A 23,092-nucleotide genomic window follows, 5' to 3' on the forward strand; every position below is an offset into this window, starting at 1 on the left:
AAGTTTAAATGGTTAATGTTTTGATATCATTTGAAAATGTGCAGCTCTAGAAAATTAGTAGTAGTAGTAGTATTTTATTTCAAAAATTGTTAGTACCTGTGAAGTGGTACCAATTTTTATATCCAGCGGTTTAAATTCAGTAGTGAGCTATGAATTCATAATTTCAATTGATTTTAATGATAGTTGTTTGTGCATTACCAAAGCTAGTGTTTGGCCTGGTGGGGTTTCTTTAAGCAGTAGTGCAGATACCTTTTTTTTTTTTTTCCATGATTATTCTTTCAGCACCTTTCTTTCAGCAAAGCCCTTAAGTTCCATTGACTTTAAAGGGGCTTAAGCACATGCTTAAATTTAAGCACATGTTTAAGTGATTTGTTAAATAGGGGTAGACTTGAACATGTGCTTCACTACTTTTCTGAAATGGAGCCTTAGGGACTTAAATTTAAGTTTAAATATAGTAGAGTATGAAGTAATATAAAATTCTTTGAGTGCTTGCTCATGTTGATTCCATTCTAGGTGTGCGTGCTCCCACATGCACAGTTGTTGGAGAATTTTGCCTTAGCAGTATCTGTAGGCTCGACTGTGGCGCCCTCTTGAGTTCCGCACTCATGCATCAGTATATTAGGCGCCGCCTGCCCTAAGTCCTCTCAGGTCCTTCTTACTGCCCATGACAGTCGGTTGGAGCACCTTGTTTTGCATTGCAAGAGCATTAAGAGCTGGTTGTTATTCCCTCTGTATATAGTTCTTAGGTACTCAGTCAATTTAAGTAAGTGTTAGTTGTTGGTTTAGTGGCTAGAGTCACGGCTGAGACATCACCCTGGGCTTCAAGCTGTGTTTGTCATGCAACAGGCCAATGCCTATCAATGACCCCAACAGCAACTGTTTGAAGTGCTTGGGGGAATCCCATGTAAAGGACAAGTGCAGCATTTGCAAAAACTTTTGTCCCAGAACCCAGAAGGAGAGGGACATCTGCCTGAAAGCCCTCCTGATGGAGGCCGTTGCGCCTGGCATCGGATCCCTCCCAACTGGACTCTGCTCCCAGCACCTCAGCATGAGTGTGGAGTACCCCACCGGCACTGGGATCCTCCCAGCACTGTTTCCCCTGCTGGTGCCCAAGAAGCAGCAGAAGAAGGGTTCCCCAGCACCATCCACGCAGGGGAAGGGGGACCTGGGCAAAGGACCTAGTTCAGGTCATGTGCCCACCCTGGAGCTAGAGGGGAGTATCGCTATGGTCGGACCCCCGGCCCAGCCAGGAATCTGCATCCAAATCCCAGGAGTGGTAGGGAATCCCGGCTCCAACAGGGATCTTCGTCACCTGAGACGGCCCAGGCAGCCAAAGATCTGGTGGGCCTATTGGCACTGCAGATGCCACACCAGGCAGTGGACGTGGCTATGGCCCTGCATTCCAAGGGCAAGCCAGCTATGGGACCTCCGCAAAGGGCAGGGGAGCGCCATCAATGCCCAGACCACAGGCGTTCGTCCCCATCCCCATGGCCTAGGATCCCGGTCCCACAACCTCAATTGCCGGCTAGAACGCACGGGTCCCCAGCACTGCGCTCTCCTTCCTGAGGCACAGAATGCCAGAATCGAGATACTGGTCCCCGCATTCCCAGCACCAGCCAGTCTCCCGCCTAAGATCTCCTTGGTACAGATGTCTATCCCCTAGGCAGTCTCCTAGGCGTCCGTCCCTGCCAGTGCAGGACTGCTCACCATCATGGCACCAATCTCCACTGCCCCAGTACCGCACGAGGGAAAGGTGGTGTGGCAGAGCTCCGACCTCATCCCAGTGGGTCCTGCACTTCCAGGCGGTTTATGCTAGCTTCAGAGGCTCACTGCAACCCTCCACTTAGCCCTTCTCTCTCTAGGGCAAGGGATACAGTCTACTGAGCTCTTTTCATCATAAGCCAGCAATGGAGGTTGGTGAGAGAATTCCCAATGTGTCTGTTGCTCCTACAGCCTCATGCCAAAATAGTTTAGCCTCCTGTCCTGACAGGGGCCTGTTTTCCCCTTCCAGGAGCTGTTTCTGTAGTGGTGGGTTGGGGGGAACCTGGGCCCGCCCTCTACTCCGGGTTCCGGTCCAGGGACCCTAATGGTAGCAGCTGTTGGCAGCCAACCTTTCACTGCCAGAGTTGCTACATTTCCCTGGGCCACTTCCCCACAGCTCTCCTGCTTCTCCCTTCTTTACCCTTACCTTAGGGCTCCCTTACCAATGACTTGAGGGTGTCTTCATTAACCAGCCCTTCAGTCGCACTTCCTCTCCTCTGGCTCCCTGGCTTCTCTCTGCCTGACTGGAGTGAGCCCTTTTATATTATCAGAGGGGCCTTAATTTGAGTCAGATGGTCACATTAGCTTAATGACCTTACCTGACTCTTTGCAGGTTAATTTTAGACTCAGGTGTTCTCATTAGCCTGGAGCAGCCTCTGCTCTGGTCAGTCAGGGAACAGAAAACTGTTAATCCAGTGGCCAGTATATCTGCCTTCTGCTACTCTGCTGTACCCAACTGGCCTGGGTCTATTACAGTGGAAATCCCCTCCCTCTAGACATAGGTCTCCAACAAGGGTTAGTTGGCAGACACAGGCCTCCCCAGCCCCACCGTGGTCACTGGAAGGGGACTGGTCCATATCAGAGCCAAGATTCAGCCCATCATCGAAAGGGTACGAATCTCCATCAGCCCACAAGAACAGCGTGGCGGTGGCGTGGCAGCAGGGCCAGTGGCCTGCTCAGTGGCCATGTTGGAATGCTTAGGGAGTACCAATGATGCCGGTTCCATACTCCCACCATTCTGGCCACCTTGGACAAACCCCCGGCACTGCTGGCACCGGGTTCAGAGCACGGTGCAGAGTCCATCACAGGGGCAGCACAACAGGTGCCGCCCATCCCCCTGCGATGTCCTCATAGTCTTCATTGTCGGACGAAGTGGTGGCGTGGGCCTCCCAGACTGGCAGTCCCCCAACGACTTTAAGGCGCACCAGGCTCTTCTTAAAAGGGTGGCTGACAACTTAAACCTCAAAATTGAGGCGTTGGCAGAGCAATCAGATGAACTGTTCGACATCATACCATCCTCCACCCTGGCCCGCATCACGCTGCCTGTCTACCCAGGTGTCCAAAAGATTGCTAAAACGCTCTGGCAGACCCCAGCTTCAATTCTGCCCACTGTCCAAAAGGTGGGAAAGAAGTATTACCTCCCAAAAGAGGGTTCAAATATCTCTATACACACCCACCAGCAGGGTCACTGGTTGTGTCCGCAGTTAACGAGAGGCACAGGTAAGTGGCACACTGAAAAATAAAGATGCCGAACAACTAGACCTCTTTGGCAGAAAGAATTATTCTATATCCAGTCTACAATTTCAGGTGTCCAACCACCAAGCCTTGTTGGGCAGGTACAATTTTAATGTATGGGTCTCCTCATGCAAGTTCAGGGAGGCCCTTCCACAGAACCTGGCCCACTAGTTCACCATGATCCTGGAGGAGTGCAAAGCGGTGGCAAGGGGCACCCTCCAGATGGCCTGGGATCCTAGAGACTCTGCCGCCAGTGTGGTTGCCTGGGCAGTGGCACAGCTCTTGGCTACAATCTTTGGGGTTATCCCAAGAGATGCAGGCCGCAATCCAGGACCTCTTGTTTGAGTTCACGGGGCTCTTCTCTGAGCTCATGGACCCAAGGCTGCATGGCCTTAAAGACTCCCAGACCACCCTGCAATCACTGGGCCTCCACACTTTGCAGCAGGCCAGAAAGCAGTTCTGGCCTCCTCTGCCTTCTCCTTCTAGGTCCTGGGGGTCTTCCTGACAGGATGCCTCCAGGAGAAAGGACAAAGACAAAGGATTTAAGCAATGACACCCTTGGTCCTCTCCCTCGCCGGTTCAACCCGGCCCCTCAAAACATCACGGGGGTCAGAGGCAGGCATTTTGAAGGTGCACCTAAGGATGGTGCCCCAGTCAATTACCTGGATCCACCTTCCTATTCTTTCCTCAACCTCCTGCACCCCTTCCAGTCGGCATGGTCGCAAGTGACATCGGACCATTGGGTGCTCAACACAATATCCTTAAGCTACAACCTACAGTTCTCAACTGCCCCTCCCTCCCACCCCTCTTCCCCATCCTTCTTCAAGGACCCTTCTCATGAGAAACTCATCACTGGGGAGGTTGAAAAACTCCTAAGGCTGCGGGCGGTAAAGGAGGTCCCTCGGGATAGGAGGGGAAAAGGATTCTACTCTCGATATTTCCTAATCCCAAAAGCAAAAGGGGACCTAGGACCCATCCTGGACTTGCGTTGCCTCAACAAAAGTTGAGGTTCTGCATGGTCTTCCTGACCTCCATCATCCCCTCCCTGGAATCAGGAGACTGGTACACCGCCCTCGACTTGAAGGACACATACTTCCATATCTCCATCTTCTAAGGGCACACACGGTTCCTCCATTTTGTGCTGGGCCACCGCCATTTCCAATTCACAGCACTGCCCTTTGGTCTCTCATCAGCCTTGAGAGTGTTTACAAAGTGGATGGCTCCAGTGGCGACTTACCTGAGGCATCAGGGCATTCGGATTTACCTGTACCTCGATGACTGCTAATCCAGGGCCAGTTTTGACACCAGGTGCGGCAGCACTGCGATCTAGTCACCGCCTGTCACGATCTAGGACTGTTGATAAATGAGAAGAAATCAACTTTAGTTCCAGTGCAGCGCACAGAGTTCATAAGACCTGTCCTCGACTCTACTCAGGCCAGAGCCTTCCTCCCTGAAGACCAATCCCATGCCATGAAAGACCTAATCTTGCATTTGCAAGCCCGCTCTCTCACCACTGCTCACAGGTGCCTCAGGTTGTTGGGCCACACAGCAGCCTGCAGTTACATGGTCTGGCACACATGGCTTCATCTCAGGCCCCTTTAGGCATGGCTGGCGTCAGTCTACGTCCCCAACATACACAACATAGACCAAGTAATCAAGGTTCCAGACCACATACTGTCATCGCTCGCCCGGTGGCTCGACCCTGCATCAGTGTTGGAGGGAGTCCCCTTCGCGGCCCCATCCCCATCGGTTACCCTGGTCTCCGATGCTTCGGATCTGGGGTGGGGAGCCCCTCTAGACGATCTTGGCATGCAAGGATATTGGTCAGGTCACGATTGCTCCTTAGACATAAACTTCAGAGAGCTCAGAGTGGTCCGCTTGGCCCGTCAAGCTTTCCTGCCTCAGATAAAAGGCAGGGTGGTTCAAGTCCAGATGGACAATACTGCCGCTATGTTCTATATCAACAAGCAAGGTGGTGCGCGGTCCTCTGCCATTGGCCAAGAAGCTCTCAGGCTCTGGAACTTCTGTGTTCAGCATGCCATTCATTTCGTGGCCGCAGACCTCCCCAGGGCCAGAAATGCTTTGGCAGATCGCCTCAGCAGGACTTTCTCATCTTGCCGTGAGTGGTCAGTCCATCCGGAGGTGGTCAGCCTAATCTTCCAGAGGTGGGGGACTCCCTGGGTGGACTTGTTTGCATCCAGACAGAACAGGAAGTGCCACGCTTTCTGTTCGATTTGAGGGATTGACAGAGGCTCCCTGTCGGACACTTTTTTACTTCTGTCGTCAGGACCCCTGATGTATGCCTTCCCTCCAGTGCCATTAATCAACAGAATCCTCGTGAAGATCAAGCAGGACAGAGCGAAGGTAATCCTCATAGCGCTGGCTTGGCCGCACCAGAACTGGTTCGGCACGCTGCTGGACCTCTCAGTGGCCGCCCCATTACAGCTACTGCTCTGGCTGGACCTGTTGTCTCAGAACCATGGCAGACTGCTGCATCCGAACCTGACAGCACTGCACCTGACGGCTTGGCTGCTGCATGGTTGAATGCAGATGAGTGGGAGTGTTCGGCCAGTGTCCAGCACGTCCTGCTAGGCAGCAGAAAACCCTCAACCAGAGCGACCTACCTGGGCAAAAGGAAACGGTTTACATGCTGGACTTCGGATGAAGGTATTCAACCTGAGCAGGTCTTACTGCAGTTAATCCTGGATTATCTCCTGCATCTTAAGATCCAGGGTTTGTCCCTTTCATCTGTTCAGGTCCACTTGGCTGCTATTTTGGCCTTCCGTCCCCTGCGCGAGGGCAGGTCAGTTTTCGCCCAGGACATGACTGCCAGGTTCCTCAAGGCCCTAGAGCACCTCTGCCCTCACGTCGGGGACTCTGTTGCTCCGTGGTACCTGAATCTTGTGCTGTCATGGATCATGGGGGCCCCCCGTTGAGCCTCTGGCTTCATGCTCCCTTCTCCTCTCCTTGAAGGTCGCTTTCTTGGTTGCAATAATATATGCCCACAGGGTCTCTGAGATTAGGGCACTTACCTCAAAGCCACCCTACACAGTGTTTTACAAGGACAAGGTCCAACTGCGACAGCACCTGACCTTCCTACCCAAAGTTGTTTCACAGTTTCATGAGCCAGGACATATTCTCACCTGTCTTCTTCCCTAAACCTCATAAGTCAGAGGCATATCGCGGGTTGCATTCTCTGGACATCAGAAGGGCATTAGCCTTCCACATAGAGAGGACCAAGCCTTTAGTAAGGCAACACAGTTGTTAGTCGCAGTGGCCAACAGAATGAAAGGTCATCCAGTGTCGACTCAGAGAATCTCATCTTGGATTACTGCCTGTATCCGCTGCTGCTATGACCAGGCCAAGGTGCTTCCTCTGGCGATTGTAATTGCCCATCAACCAGAGCACAAGGACATATGCTAGGCTGCCACCTGGTCATCCATCCACAGATTTACATCGCATTATGCGCTTACCCAGCAGGTCCAAGATGATGCTGGCTTTGGTAAAGCAGTATTGCAAGCTGCATGACCGTGAACTCTGAGCCCACCTCCATGGATGCTGCTTTTGAGTCACCTAGAATGGAATTGACATGAGCAAGCATTCGAAGAAGAAGAAAAAACAGTTACCTACCTTTAGTAACTTGTTTTTCAAGATGTGTTGCTCATGTCCATTCCATTACCCACCCTCCTGCCCCTCTGTCAGAATTGCCTGCAAGAAGGAACTTAGAGGGCCGGCAGCGCCTAATATACTGACGCATGAGCACGGCACTCAAGAAGGAGTCACAACCAACACTACGGATACTGCAAATGCAAAAATCTCCAACAACTGTGCACATGGGTGCGCGCACACCTAGAATGGAATGGACATGAGCAACGTGTATCTCAGAACAACAGTTATGAAAGGTAGGTAACAGGTTTTTTTTAAAAAGGTTGATGGCACATATTAAAATATATTATATTGTAATAGGAGTACATAAAAGGTTGTTATGAAGCACAGCAAACTTCAATAAGAGTTAAATGTGTGTGCAGTCAGAATTAGGATCTGTGAGATGTTGACAACAGTAAAAACATAAGAATGGCCTTGCTGGGTCAGACCAAAGGTCCATCTAGCCCAGTATCCTGTCTTCCAACAGTGGCCAATGCCAGGTGCCACAGAGGGAGTGAACAGAACAGGTAGTCATCAAGTGATCCATCCCCTATTGCCCATTTCCAGCTTCTGGCAAACAGAGGCTAAGGACGCCATCCCTGCCCATCCTGCCTAATAGCCACTGATGGCCCTATCCTCCATGATTTTATCTAGTTCTTTTTTAACCCTATTATAGTCTTGGCCTTCACAACATCCTCTGGCAAAGACAATGTTTATATTGTTTATGGTATGAAGCAAAAAGGATTAAATTTTTTAAAGTAACATTCTAATTTTAGTCCCTAATTCTAATATTTTAGGACTGTGCCATGATTATTTGCATTTTTATTGCTATTGGTATGAGCATACAGAGGAATTGTAAAAATACTACTTTTCTTCTTTTGTTGGGGAACAGAAATGTTTTGTGGATGCAGTGAAAATTAGTCTCCATAGCCTAAACAACCGCATGTCCAGCAGTAAAGTAAAAGTAGCATTTAATAATTGCCAGTCTGGGTAATGTAGTTTGATGTTCATACCTTTACTCAGGTGGAGCCTGAGAAGTTGAAGACACTAACAGAAGGTCTGGAAGCCTACAACCGAGCCAGGAAGAGGAACAGAAAGTAAGCAGATGCTTATTCATTTACAAATTAATTAAAATCATGAGGTCCTCTTGTCTACCAAGAGACTCTCATTTCACTCCCAGAAGTATCCTTGACATCAGTCGGAATCTTGGCTGTATCAGGATTTGGTTGTTAGTTATTAACCTGCAGCCTATATGGAATGCATGTCTTTCTGATCCTGCAACAGGAGGCTTCTGAAATCCTGTGGCAGCACCTCTGACAGTTTAGGCTCAGCTTTCTTATAAGGGAAAGCGTAGACGGTGGTAGCATAAAAACCCAGTGGCAGCTTCTAACTATTACAGTGTGTTTTATATCCAGATAATTTGCCTCTTCATTTTACTGTATGTCTGTCTGTGTGTGTGTCCTGGGGGAAAGAGGAAGAGAGAAAGAAATGATATATACTGAAATACAGTTTTTTGTGAAATCTAATGAACCAAAACTCTGGACTGCACTGACTAATGCACCATTCCTCTGGAGCACCTCAGCTCTGCAGGGCTGAAGCTAGACTCCTGCAAAAGTCCACACAAGAAGGAGCTGCTTTACAATTATTAGGAGGAACAAAGGATCCTAGCTTCAGTCCTGAGGAGCTTAGGAGATCTGCAGAAATGGAGCACCTAGTTTCTGAATTCCTTATTTTATGCAGGTTATGAATTTTACAATTTTATAACTTTGTAATTTGGGGGTTTGTATGTATGCATTTTCTGATACACCAGCAATCTTTGAAAATGCCAGCACACCCATGTGAATTTTCAGGTGTAGATTTGAAATTTACACCCAAAATCATTCATTGCATATTAGTAAGTCAAAAGTATTCTGAACAAATACTATATGACTTTGTGACAAGCATTTTTTTTTTACACAGCACCAAATTGGTATGGAAAGGGTTACTTCAGATAAGTTCAGTATATTTTGTCATTGCTGGCAAGCTTTTCAGAATTCCCTAATCCCAGCTATGTTTAGTGTAACCAGACTGGCTGCCATATGCAAATCTTTTATTATACAATATAACAAATGATGTATATTTGAACTATATTTGGTTTTATCTGTTTTTTTTGGACTTTATTTAAGATTTTACAAAACTAGGCGAGAGATTTTGAGCAATGTGAAATATGAGAAGAGGGAAAAAAATATGGAAGAAAAGAGGAGAAGTAAATTGAGTTTAGAGGAAGAAGACCTAGACAGCTATAAAAAGATACAGAAGTTGACAGGGTTGTAGTGTGCTATTGTTTACTTGTTGTCGCACTGACAAACTGTTGGCTTGTATCTGAACAGGAATTTAAAGTACTATAGGCTTACAATTCATGTCTTCAAAACAATAAGTACAGGCTTAAAGGAATCAAATAATTACAGTAGAGCCCCGTTTATCCGATCTGGCCCTGGTTCCAATTAGATCAGATAATCAAAAATTCGGATAATCAGGAAAGTGGACAAATAGCTTTCAAAATGTTGTTTTAAGATGGGGAATTGCTTTTAAACTAGCTGACCCCTCCCTGAAAAGTTGTCATCTTTATTTACAGCTTACACGAACCGTTACTTCTAGTAAAGAGTACCAGTTTCTAAAAATGCAGAAATGATAAACTTAAGCATTAAAACATAGCCCCCTTCTTTACAGCAAATACAAACCATTATTAATAAACAGTGCCAGTTTTTAAAAATGCAGACATGATCATTTTAAGTTGCAGCAACCCCAATACTCATGGTAACTAACAACAATAACAATATGTAATATGCATAAAGTATTAAATTAACATATAGTATTGTACACAGGACAACGGTAAGTACAGCAACACTCATATTTATAATGGCTGGGAAAAAATTGACAGTTTGCGATACTATGCTTTTTCCAGTGTTCTAATCTTGGGCTGTTTTTTGCCAGTGACTGGCCTTTATTTTATTAATACTCTCTATTTTAGCATCCAATGATAGTACTGCATGATTTCGCTTAGTAGTCGCAGTCATTTTACAAGGCTGAAAAGACAGGATGGTTACAGTAGTGTTGCCAGGGAGGTGACGTCAATTTCCCATACTCCTGTCTGTGCACTAGTTGTTCGGTTAATACGGAGAGCTGGATAATGAAATCGGATAAACAGGTTTCCGCTGTACTTGTCTTTAACGCCTTTTAAGGTGTACGCTTTTCTTGTTCTCTATCCATGTGGTATTTCCTGAGCAATATTGCTGGTGCCAGTGAGACAGTGCTATCCTTTCAGCACCATCCTGAAACATGTCGGTGGGTTTTTTGTATGAGTGCATGCTGCAGACATAAAAATGCCTTTGACAACATTTCAGTTATTTGCCATTAGTTGTTCCTGAAGCAAAATTTCTAGCACTAGGAAAATGACTCAATGAACAACTTTAAAGATCTTTTGAAAAAATCAGTTAAAAGTAGAGACCTTGCTGAATCTGGCTCAATATTTGTACATATGGAAACATTAGAGAATTTTAAATGCAAAAATGTGCATTGGTGAAATGCTGTGGTTATACAAATGTCAGGAAATTCAAAGTTACAGTTCCCATGACAACCATGACTCAGCCTACCACCTTTCATGTATGTAGCAGTTTGTATTACTATATGGTGTTATCATTAATACTTAATATGGAACACACAAAAAATCCATGTTAAATGAACACAATTAACATTGCAAAATCAAGCACTCAAAAGTTAGGAAATGCCAGAATTAAGGTTGCCTGTGCATTATTAATTTGGTTCCCTTGTGCATATGCATTATGATACAGTCTATCTATTACATGATCACGTTATTTTTTCCATAGGACTATCTCTTTCAGTGCATGCTTAATAAGTGGTTCTTCAATATTTTGTTTTCTCCTCATTGTTCAATAAGTGGCCCCATGCCTTGTTTACTACACACTATTCAAAGCCTAGTCTGAAGACAGAATTTTTAATTTCTCATTGGCTTTTTTCTGTGATGCTCATCACAATAGTATCTGATTGGTTCACAAACATTAATTTAAAAAAAGAAAAGGAGTACTTGTGGCACCTTAGAAACTAACGAATTTATTTGAGCATAAGCTTTAGTGAGCTACAGCTCACTTCATCGGATGCATTCAGTGGCTACAAAAGCTTATGCTCAAATAAATTGGTTAGTCTCTAAGGTGCCACAAGTACTTCTTTTCTTTTTGCGAATACAGACTAACACGGCTGCTACTCTGAAACCAAACATTAATTTAGTTTCACAACATTCCTGTGAGATGGTGTATTATTATCCCCCTTTTACAGATGGAAAGCTGAGGCACAGAGAGATTAAGATCAAAAGTGTCCCCTCATTTTGGGTACCCATTCTGAGATGCCTAGAACCAGGTTTTTCAAAGTCCTGGGCATTGTATAGCACTATGTAAGTTAAAAACACAGTCTCATTGTCTTCAGTTGCAGCTGTGAGTGCTTGACACTTCTGCAAATCAGACTCCAGTCTCAAGTCAGGCACCCACAAGATGAAGAACATACAAGTTTGGTTTTAGTGATTAGCCCAGCATCGCATAGGCACTGTGTGTTACAAGTAGGGTTAAAATCTAGTTCCCCAAGGCAGTATTCTACTGCCTTAATTATGAGATCATCCTTTCTCTTCCTATAATCCACTGTCTCATTCACTACATACAATTCCAGCTTTTGCAACAAATGAGGCAGGGTCCTACAGACAACGGTCTCCTTCGCTACACAGCCCCAATTCATTCCCAAAGCAGGTCCATACTGTCCACTAAATAAGGCAGGGGTCCTGTGCAGAAAATATTAAGTGGTCTTGTAATTAAAGACTGTATCATAATTCATATATACAAGGCCAAATTAAGTTGCACACGTGCCTTAATTAGGCATTTGTTGCTTTTCAGTGCTTGACTTTAGAACCTTAATGTTCTTTGAATCAAGTTTTTGTGTGTAATTTCCTAGGCTTTTAAAAAACAAATTGAAAAAACAGGAATTCCATCATTTGACATCATATTGACACCCACATGGTTCATCAGCAGGGTTGGAACCTTTAGATCAACCGCACAGACCTCTAGCAATCAATACTAGAGAGGGATGATATAGTTTGTCCATGGCTTTCACAAATATTTTCTGACAGCAATGGAAGAGTGAGACTCAGGAATCTTGTGTTCCATTGCAGACCTTGGAGGGGAGTGTACTGTACTGGTCACAAAGCCTTCTGCCATCTCCCCCCTCCAAGCTTGACCCTTTCTGCCCAATCTTCCCCAACATGTCTCCTTGTCACCTCTCATTGCTCACTCCAATTCCAGGCTCCTCAGCGGGCCAGTCCTAGTCTTCCCTTCTGGATTCCCAATCCCAATCTCCTTGCCCAGCCAGTCCCAGTCTCCCCTCAATATCCCAGTTTCCCGCTTCCCTTCCACTGCCAGCCTCCAGTCCCAGTGTTCCAGCCACTCTACACTCCATGTCCCAGTCTACTCTTCTGCTCTCAAAGGTCTTTTTCTTGTCCCCCCTCCATTTGAATCAGTCAGCTCCTTCCTCCTACTGTGAGGGAGACATTTAGAGAACAGGAAAGACAGTCTCCCTGGTTTCAGTTCCGTTGCTGGGACCTGCACCTAGCATGACCCAGAGCAGCAATTTCAGGGAAAGTCTTGCTTGGCCCCAGGCTGGAGCATGCCCAGTGTGGATGAACTCTTCTGAGATTTTTACTGTTAAACTAGCATGTGTATACTGCAGTTTTTCAGAGGCTTATAACTTGGCCAAATTTGAGTTGATTTTCACAGGGACAGCAAAAGACATCCCCTGTCAAATTTCTAGTTCCTGCTTCAAAGTATGGGGGCAAGAGGTTTTTTTTAAAAAAAAATAAAAAGATAGCCGGAATTTTTTAACATGGGCAAAACAATGTATTTGTCCCTAGCCTCATTCTTGGCAACACTTGAAGCATGTTGGCTGAAATTGGGCGGGGGGGGGATTTCAGCCTAAAATAGACACCCCAACGTAGAAAATTTCAGCTTAGGCAGTTAGTTTAACAAAGTTATAAGTAACTGAAAATAGGGCCTTATAAGGGGAAGTGCCAGACAATGTTAATAGTTAGTGCTACCAGCTCCACCAATAGCATGCGCCGTAAATTTAGCCAATATGGCCAGGTTATAATTGTAGGGAAGACTATAATTTTCAGTTTCTCAATAAGTGCATAAGTTTAAGACTGCAACATCAAAACTGTATGATCAGTAATGAAAATGCCATAATTGTGCATTAATAAATATACCAAACTGTTCATTTTTCTTCAGTTTTTCAATGTTCTCTAATAACTAAGTTATGGTGTGATTTGCATTACATGATTGTTGGTTCACTTCTTCAGTAGTGGAAAGGAGAGGGTTTAAATACACCCAAGGCATTCACTAGTAGTCCAGTAACATACCCTATGTTGTAATTAATTTGTAATATTGTCTGTCAAGTTAAGGTAGACCAAAGCTATTGTGGTCTATTACATAGCTTCTCAAATGTGGGCACTTAAATTTACATACCAGAATAACAGGTTTCAGCACTCAAGCACTGATTGAGTCCCCTAAATAAACTATGATGATGATGGTAACATTCATAGGTTGATGCTCAGGTAGGGACTTAGGTGATCCAGCCAATACTAAAGCGCCTAAAATGTGTATTTAGGTGCTTAATTTTTAGGTATCTAATTTTAGGCTCCTAAATTGAGATTGTACTGAGAGTGCCCAGGTACTACCCTGATGGGCATTTTAGAAATAGATATCTATTAATACGTGTGGTCCCTGGTATATGTCTCCCCTTATGCGTCGTTTCATGTATCCATTGCTCATCAATAGGAGAATATGTTCTGATTCACATCGGTCCCGAACTGCATCTCCGTCACATCACCTTTCGTGTGGCTTTTTGCTTCCCCCAGTGTTCAAGAGGCGCTGGGAGGGAGGGGATCGGGCATGCTCAGAGGAGGGGGCGGAACTGGGTGGGAAGAGGTGGGGCGGGGAGAGGTCAGGAAGAGACGGGGTGACCAATTATTTCTTATGGGGAAAAATTCCCCCATATCCGTCATTTCAGTATCCGTCGCCCTTTTCAGGAACGCAACCCCAACATATACCAGGAACTCCCTGTAATACATTCAACATTTTGTTTGTCATCAATATTTTCATAGAACAATTCTAGAAGATGTTATCCTCATTGTAATTCAAATAATTGTATTTTTCGTCTTACCTTCTTACAACTGGCTAGATTGCCTTACAATAATGATTTTGGTCTATTATGATTTTAAAAAAAGGTTGTGGAGCAGTTTTTAAACTAAGGTCTGGGGGAAAGCCGACAGGTGCGGAGGAGCACGTGGTTCGGACAAAGACATCTCTTAAGGGAGGATCTATTAATAGAGATTCTCCATGTCCTAGTAAGTAGGAGAGGATGGAAGATGATAAAATACAGGTGGGATCTGATGAGAAGCAGTCAAATGAAAAAGAAAAAAAAGTCCCATTCAATTACATTAGCAGACAGCTAAAAAGTGACAAGTTTTTAAAGTGCTTATATACCAATGCTAGAAGTCTAAATAATAAGATGGGTGAACTAGAGTGCCTCACATTAAATGAGGATAGCGATATAATAGACACAAAACAGAAACTGGTGGAATGAGGATAATCAATGGGACACAGTAATACCAGGGTACAAAATATATTGGAAAGCCAGAACAGGTCGTGCTGGTGAGGAATGGCACTATATGAGAAAGAAAGCATAAAATCAAATGAAGTAAAAATCTTAAATGAACGAAACTGTACCGTAGAGTCTCTATGGATAGTAATTCTATGCTCTAATAATAAGAATATAGCAGTAGAGATATATTACTGATCACCTGACCAGGATGGTGATAGTGACTGTGAAATGCTCAGGGAGATTAGAGAGGCTATTAAAATAAAAAACTCAATAAAAATGGGGGATTTCAACTATCCCCATATTGACTGGGTACATGTCACTTCAGGACGTGCTGCAGAGATAAAGTTTCTTGACACCTTAAATGACTGTTTTGTGGAGCATCTAGTCCTGGAACCCACAAGAGGAGAGGCAATTCCGGATCCTGTGTTCTCCTAAGTGGAACACAAGATCTGGTCTAAGAGGTGAATATAGCTGGACCGTTCGGTAATAGTTACCATAATATAATAAAATGTAACATCTCTGTGGTGGGGAAAAAATCCACATCAGCAGAACACTGTAGCATTTAATTTCAGAAAGGGGAACTACACAAAAATGAGGAGGTTAGTTAAACAGAAATTAGAAGGTACAGCGCCAAAAGTAAAATCCCTGCAAGCTGCATAGAAACTTTTAAAGACACCATAGTAGAGGTTCCACTTAAATGTATAACCCAAATTAAAAAACGTAGAGAACGAAAAATGTGCCACCATGGATAAACAAAAGAAGCAGTGAGAAGCAAAAAGGCATCCTTTAAAAAGTGGAAGTTAAATCCTAGTGAGGAAAATAGAAAGGAGCATAAAGTCTGGCAAGTGAAGTCTAAAAAATATAATTGGGAAGGTCAAAAAAGAATTTGAAGAACAGCTAGCCAAAGACTCAAAAAATAATATCAAAAACATTTCTAAGTATATCAGAAGCAGACAGCCTGCTAAACAACCAATGGGGCCACTGGATGATCGAGATGCTGAAGGAGCTCTCAAGGACGATAAGGCCATTGCAGAGAAACTAAATGAATTCTTTGCATCGGTCTTCACAGCTGAGGCTGTGAGGGAGATTCCCAAACCTGAGCCATTCTCTTTAGGTGACAAACCTGTGGAACTGTCCCAGATTGAGGTGTCATTAGAGGAGGTTTTGGAACAAATTGATAAATTATACAGTAATAAGTCACCAGGACCAGATGGTATTCACCCAAGAATTCTGAAGGAACTCAAATGTGAAATTGCAGAACTACTAACTGTAGTTTGTAACCTATAATTTAAATCAGCTTCTGTATCAAATGACTGGAGGATAGCTAATCTGATGCCAATTTTTAAAAAGGGCTCCAGAGGTGATCCTGGCAATTACAGGCCTGTAAACCTGACTTCAGTACAGGGCAAACTGTTTGAAACTATAGTAAAAAATAAAATTGTCAGACATGTAGATGAACATAATTTGTTGGGAAATAGTCAACATGGTTTTTGTAAAGGGAAATCATACCTCACCAATCTACTAGAATTCTTTGAGGGGATCAACAAGCATGTGGACAAGGGGGATGCAGTGGAAATAGTGTACTTAGATGTTCAGAAGGCCTTTGACAAGGGCACTCACCAAAGGCTCTTAAGCAAGTAAGATGTCATGGGTTACGAGGGAAGATCCTCTCAGAAATTGGTAATTGGTTAAAAGATAGGAAACAAAGGCTAGGAATAAATGGTCAGCTTCAGAATGGGGAGTGGTAAATAGTGGTGTCCCTGTACTGGGACCAGTCCTATTCAACATATTCATAACTGATCTGGAAAAAGGGGTAAACAGTGAGGTGGCAAAATTTGCAGATGATACAAACTACTCAAGATAGTTAAGTGCCAGGCAGATTGCAAAGAACTACAAAAGGATCTCTCAAAACTGGGTGACTGGGCAACAAAATGGCAGATGAAATTCAATGTTGATAAATGCAAAGTAATGCACATTAGAAAATATAATTCCAACTATACATATAAAATGATGGGGTCTGAAATCTTGGAATCATTGTGGATAGTTCTTTGAAAACATCCACTCAATGTGCAGCAGCAGTCAAAAAAGCGAGCAGAATGTTGAGCATCATTAAGAAAGGGATAGATAATAAGACAGAAAATATATTGCCTCTGTATAAATCCATGGTATGCCCACATCTTGAATGCTGCATGCAGATGTTCTTGCCCCATCTCAAAAAAGATATATTCAAATTGGAAAAGGTTTAGAAAAGGGCAGAAAAATTATTAGGGGTATGGAATGGCTTCCGTATGAGGAGAAATTAATAAGACTGGGACTTATCAGCTTGGAAAAGAGACAACTATGGGGGGATATGACTGAGGTCTATAAAATCATGATTGGTATGGAGAAAGTAAATAAGGAAGTGTTATTTACTCTTTGTCATAACACAAGAACTAGGGGGTCACCAAACAAAATTAATAGGCAGCAGATTTAAAACAAACAAAAGGAAGTATTTCTTCATACAGTGCTAAGTTAACCTGTGGAACTCTTTGCCAGAGGATATTATGAAGGCCAAGACTATATAACAGATTAAAAAAAGAACTAGATAAATTCGTGGAGGATAGGTCCATCAATGGCTATTAGCCAGGATGGGCAGGGATGGTGTCCCTAGCCTCTGTTCGCTAGAAGCTGAGAATGAGTTTCAGGGAATGGATCACTTGATGATTACTTGTTCCATTCATTCCCTTTAGGGCACGTTGCATTGGCCACTGTCGGAAGACAGGATACTGGGCTCGGTGGACCTTTGGTCTGACCCAGTCTGGCCGTTCTTACGATTCGAGTTTTTTAATAGTTTGATTTAAAAAATATAAACAGTATATTTAAACAGCAATGGAAAATAGAATCTTGATATTATGTAATCTATTTGTCTTGAACATTTTACATTGCTTGTATTGTTTCTCTTCATAAGAACAACACATGCAATTTGAAATGTTCAAAACAAATAAATTACATAATAGTCTCAAACAGATACTACTTTCATTAAAAGATGAAGTCACTTAGGCTCTCCTAAAATGTTCATGGAGAAAAAATGCATTTTATGGAGGAAGAATTGCAGGTTTTTTTTATTCTGATAAAGTAATCCTGCAAAAGTACTGTTCCATTTTAGAACTGATATTTTAGAGAATTGATTATTTCTGCAATTGTAATCCTATCAAGGCAGTTATACTGTTAATTTCATATATAAATATAAATTCAAAATGAGTGATATTAAAATAAAAGTTCAAACTTATAACTTCAGCACATAATTTTCGAATTTGTAAAATATACTGTATGGCTAGGTTTGTTTGAGGGAGTATTAAAAACATTTGCATCTTGTCTTCATTTTCATGCTGTATACTATAAGGAGTTACAGTGGGGATGAATTTGTCCAATAATGTTTGTAATAAACTGCAGTGAAACTTAATAGTGGACTTTTAAAAATATAAACACTGTAAATGTTAGCAAGTGTTTAGTTTTGGCTGTGCATCCACTGTTTGACTTTAGCCACCTGAAGAAATGGGATTATGTGAATTAGTAGAGAGAATTTAGGAAGAGTTTCATATTCCAGGTCAGATAACTATCTCTTCTTCTTTGACTGATGATCTCTATCTGTATTCCACGGTGGGTAGGTTCACATGCGCTCCATGCACCAGAGACTCTTAAGATTTTTGCTAGCAATATCAGTTGGTCTTCACCTGCACCATTCTCCTCCCCATGCCCTGTTCTAGGGCATAAGGGGCTGTGCAGCCCAACTCCAGTTCCTTTCTACCATTCATGGTCTGAGACTGGAACCCTTCAGTGTCGTCTTCAGCATTTTATCTGTAAATAGTCTTTACTTGTTCATTGTAGTTTTAGATAATTTCTTAGTTTTAGCTAACTAAGGGTAAGTTTAGGGTCCTCTCCCCTCACACCCCATGCCCCCCTCAAAGGAATGAGTAATATGTCTGAGAGCCCAGGATCCCAGGAGTCAAGAACTGGGATTCCTGCACCAAGGCAGTCCTCCTGAGCGATGACCACCAAAAGGGCTTCTAATGTCTTGTAGAAGCTTCCATTCCCTCGAAGAGCAGCATTCGCCAATACTTTCCCAGCCAAACCTGTCAAACCTATGAGTACAGGCTTAGAAGATTAGGGGATCAAGCAGCGAGGCCCCACTCTGACCCAGACTAGGTAAGCCTCCATGTGCAGTATGCAACAGCATTGAGAAGTGTTCCTCCAAGCATGATGACCTCCAGTTCTGGAGCTGAAAGGAGTAGAGCTAAAGACTCTTCTACTCAGGGACATGAGGAAGGTAGGAAACACTCTCAGAAGAACAAGCACAGTGTTCCCCCCTCTTCTTCTTTCCATTCCCAACCTCCCGCTAAGAAACACCTTTTTGGGGGACCTTTGAGAGCTGTGAATCACTCCAGTTACTGCATCCATCTACCCAAGATCCCAGTACCCAAATTGGTGGCTGTCAGGCTCATCTCTCCCCATTCTCTCAAGCCTGGCAGATGAAACACAAATGGGTCCTCAACATAGTTCATACCAACTACACCATAGAGTTCTTCTCCCCTCACCTTCCAAAACCTCTTTCCTCATCCATCTTCAGGGACCACTTTCAAGAGAGAATGCTCATTCAAGAGGTATACTCCCTCTGTCATCAAGAAGCCATAGAGTTGGTACCTCCTCAACACCAGGGAAAGGGTTTTTATTCTAAATATTTCTTTATCCCCAAAAAAGAAGAGAGAATGGAGACCCATCTTAGACGCAGAAAGTTCAATGTGTATCCACAAATTGAGGTTCAGAATGGCTCACCCCAGTATCCCTCACTGAACAATGGCAACTGGTTCACAGCTGTCAATGTGAAAGTTGCCTACATCCGCATAGAAGATTCCTGAGGTTCCCTGTAGGTCTGAACCACTGTCAACAGAGGATGCTCCTTTTTGGCCTTGTTACAGTGCCAAGGGTATTTAGAAAGGTGCTATCAGTTATGGCAGCTCATTTCCATTACCAGGAATCATCAGTTTTTCCCTACTTTGATGACTGGTTATTGATGGGGAGATCTCATCAGGAGGTACTGACAACAACCGCATCTCTGCTCAGTCTTCTTCACTTGCTGGGACTCTGCATAAACACAGAAAAGTCTGTCTTAGTACCTGTGCAGACTGTAGAGTTCATTGGGGCAACACTAGACTCTCTAAGTGCCAAAGCACATCTTCCTCAGGGCAGAGTCCAGTCTACAAAGGACCTTGTCAGTCAATACAGTTGAGCTCCCAGATGTCAGTCTGATCATGTCTCGTCCTTCTAGGTCATATGGGTTCCTGTCCTAGGAGACACCCTTTATGAGTCTTCACCTTCATTGTCTACAGGCTTGGTTTCGGTCGTTATACATGCTGAGCAGACACAGTATAGACAAACTAGTCTCACTTCCCCTCAGAGTGCGAGCTTCTCTAGCCTGCAGGATGTGGGTACAGGGAACAAGTGTGTGGGGGAAGAAGTCCTTTCACTACTCCCCACCTGAGGAGACATTGATCATGGATGCCTCTTTACTGGGTTGGGGTGCTCATATAGACAAGCATATAGTGCAGGAAACATGGAGTCCTCGAGTTGTGGGTGAACAAAAACCTCCTAGAACTACAAGATGTTTGTGAGACCTGCAAGTAATTCATATAAATCCTGCATGTTAAAGTGATGTTAGACAACGGTGTTCTACATCAACAAACAAGGAGAAGCAAGGTCGACCCCTTATATATAGGAACTGTCAATCTTTGGAACTGGTATATTCACCACCAAATCTGTATTAGCAGTGCACCTCCCAGAGATATAAAACACACTGGCAAACAGCCTCAGCAGACATTTCTCCAAGGACCACGAATGACAGCTGCATGACTCCATGGTACAGAACATATTTCGGCAGTGCTAGTCTCGGTTTTGTGATCTGCTTGCATCTCAAGAGAAAAGAAAATGCCCAATCTGCTGTTCCAGAGGGCTCAAAGTCAGGACTCCATGGAAGAGACACTTCTAGTTCCTTGATTGGGAAAGCTAACGTACACCTTCCCTCCCATTCCATGTCTAGCTTTCATTCTGAGGAAGATCAAGCAGGATAGAGCAGTGGTCATCCTAATTTCTCCCAGATGGCTCAGAAAATTGTGGTTCCCCAATATTCTTCAGATGTTAGCGTGCCTAACCGTCAGTATTGAATTCTTCCTGGACCTATTGACCCAAGTGAAGTGAAAGGTCAGGATCCGAATATAGCTTCCCTCCATCTGACAGCCAGATATTTCGATACCTTCTCTTATTAAGCTAAATAGATTGAGCTTTTTGAATATCACTATAAAGCCTGTTTTCTATTCCTTTAATCATTCACATGTTTTTTTTCTCCGAACCCTCTCCAATTTATCAACATCCTTCTTGAACTGTGCATGCCAGAACTGAACACAGTGTTCCAGCAACAGCTGCACCAGTGCCAAGCATAGAGGTAAAATAACCTCTTTACTCCTTCTCGGTTCTTCCGTAGTCTTACATCACAGGATCACATTTGCTCTTTTGGCCGCACCACCACACTGAGAGCGAATAATTATCCACCATGACCCCCAAATCTTTTTTCTGAGAATCGCTGCTTCCCAGGACATCCTGTAAATACAGCCTACAGTCTTTGTTCCTAGATGTGTACATTTACCTTTAGCCATGTCAAAATGCATATTGTTTGTTTGCACCCACTTTACCAAACGTTCCAAGAGAATTCTGAATCAACTTGTCCCCTTCATTATATACTACTCTCCCAATTTTTGTGTCATCTGCAAATTTTATTAGTGATGATTACCTGTTTTCTTCCTGATCATTGATAAAAATGTTAAATAGCATAGGGCTAAGAACCAGTCCCTGTGGGACCCCCTGGGAAACACACCTGCTTGATGACAATTCTCTGTTTACAGTTACATTTTGAGATCTGTCAGTTAGCCAGTTTTTAATCCATTTAATATATACCTTGTTATTTTTATATCATTCTAGTTTTTTAATCAAAATGTCATGTTATACCAAGTGAAATGCCTTACAAAAGTCTAAGTATATTATATCAACACTATCACCTTTATCAGCCAAAACTAGTAATCCCATTAAAAAAACAGGTTAGTTTGACAGAACCTATTTTCCATAAATCCATTAATTACATTATCCTGCTTTAGTTCATTTTTAATAGAGTCCCATATCTGTCTCCATTATCTTGCTAAGGATTGATGTCAGGCTGACAGGCCTATAATTATGTGGGTCATCACATTTAACCCTTTTAAAAATTGGCATAAAATTAGCTTTCTTCCAGTCTTCTGGATCTTCCCCAGTGCACCAAGACTTAATTAAAATCGACATTAACAGTCCAGCAAGCTCCTCAGACAGCTCTTTAGCTCTTGGATGCAAGTTATTTAGACCTGCCAATTTTCAGCTGTCTGATTTCAGTAACTTCTGTTTAACATCCTGCAGAGATACTAGTGAAATGGACAGAGTGTTATCACCATATGATGAGACTATGTCATCTATTTTCCCCCCAAATACAGAACAGAAATATTGATTGAATATTTTTGCCTTTTCTAAATTGTTATTGATAATTGTACCATTTTCATCTAGTAATGGACCAATACTATTGTCAGGATTCTTTTTGTTCCTAATATATTTTAAAAATTCCTTCTTTTTGTCCTTAACCCTGCTAGCCATACACTTCTCTTTGTGTTCCTTTGCTTCCCCTATCCCTTTTCTACAATTCCTAACTTCTGATTTATATTCATTACTTCCCCTTCCTTCTATTTGTAATATATTATTTTTTTAATAGCTGCCTTCACTTCTGCTCTAAACCAGGTCAGTTTTTTAAACAGCACAGCCTTCTTCCTCAATTGTGGGATTATGTTTTTTGGATATTTAGTAAGGTGTTCTTAAATTCTTCCCAATTATCATTCACATTTTCTAATTAAATTAAATTAAATTCTCCCTCTCAGCTGATTTGGCTCCTAATTGTTTTCAGCTTTCTGAAATTGTCCCTATTAAAGCACCAAGTATATATTACTGGTCTGGACATTATTCTGCTTGTATATCATAAATCTGAATAAGTCATGATCACTTCTGCCTAAACGACCATTAATTTTTAGTTCAGTGATCAGTTCCTCTTTATCTGGTTAGAACAAGGTCTAATAAAGAATTCCCCTATGTGGGTACAACACTTTTTGTGTTAGGAAATTGTCTTCTATAATATTGAAAATTGCAAGGATGTTTTAGTACTGGTAGCCTGAAACCTCCAGTGTATGTCACTCAAATTGATGTCCCCCATGATCACGCAGGGTCGTTCCCCCCTTCCCCCCCAATACTATAGATAGGTGTTTTAGGATGCAGTCATCCTGTTCCTTTATGTGATTTGGAGGTCTGTAGCAAGCACCAACTAATAGCCCATCTTGTGCTTTATCTTTTAGGACACTGATCCAAAAGCATTCAAGAT

The 23,092-nt window shown here is 43.2% G+C and overlaps 1 protein-coding gene across 4 annotated transcripts in view; it reads left to right on the plus strand.

Annotated features, from left to right (window-relative positions):
* Positions 1–23,092, plus strand: part of MBD5 (methyl-CpG binding domain protein 5) — a 264,996-nt gene that overhangs the window by 227,728 nt on the left and 14,176 nt on the right. For all 4 annotated transcript variants that reach the window (XM_084643358.1, XM_084643357.1, XM_084643360.1 and 1 more), the window contains one exon: positions 7,945–8,018. In XM_084643358.1, the coding sequence (XP_084499484.1) occupies positions 7,945–8,018 (74 nt within the window). The remainder of the gene's footprint in view (positions 1–7,944; positions 8,019–23,092) is intronic.

The sequence above is a fragment of the Lepidochelys olivacea genome (assembly GCF_965140295.1).
Source record: "Lepidochelys olivacea isolate rLepOli2 genome assembly, chromosome: 11".
NCBI classification, from domain to species: Eukaryota; Metazoa; Chordata; order Testudines; family Cheloniidae; genus Lepidochelys; species Lepidochelys olivacea.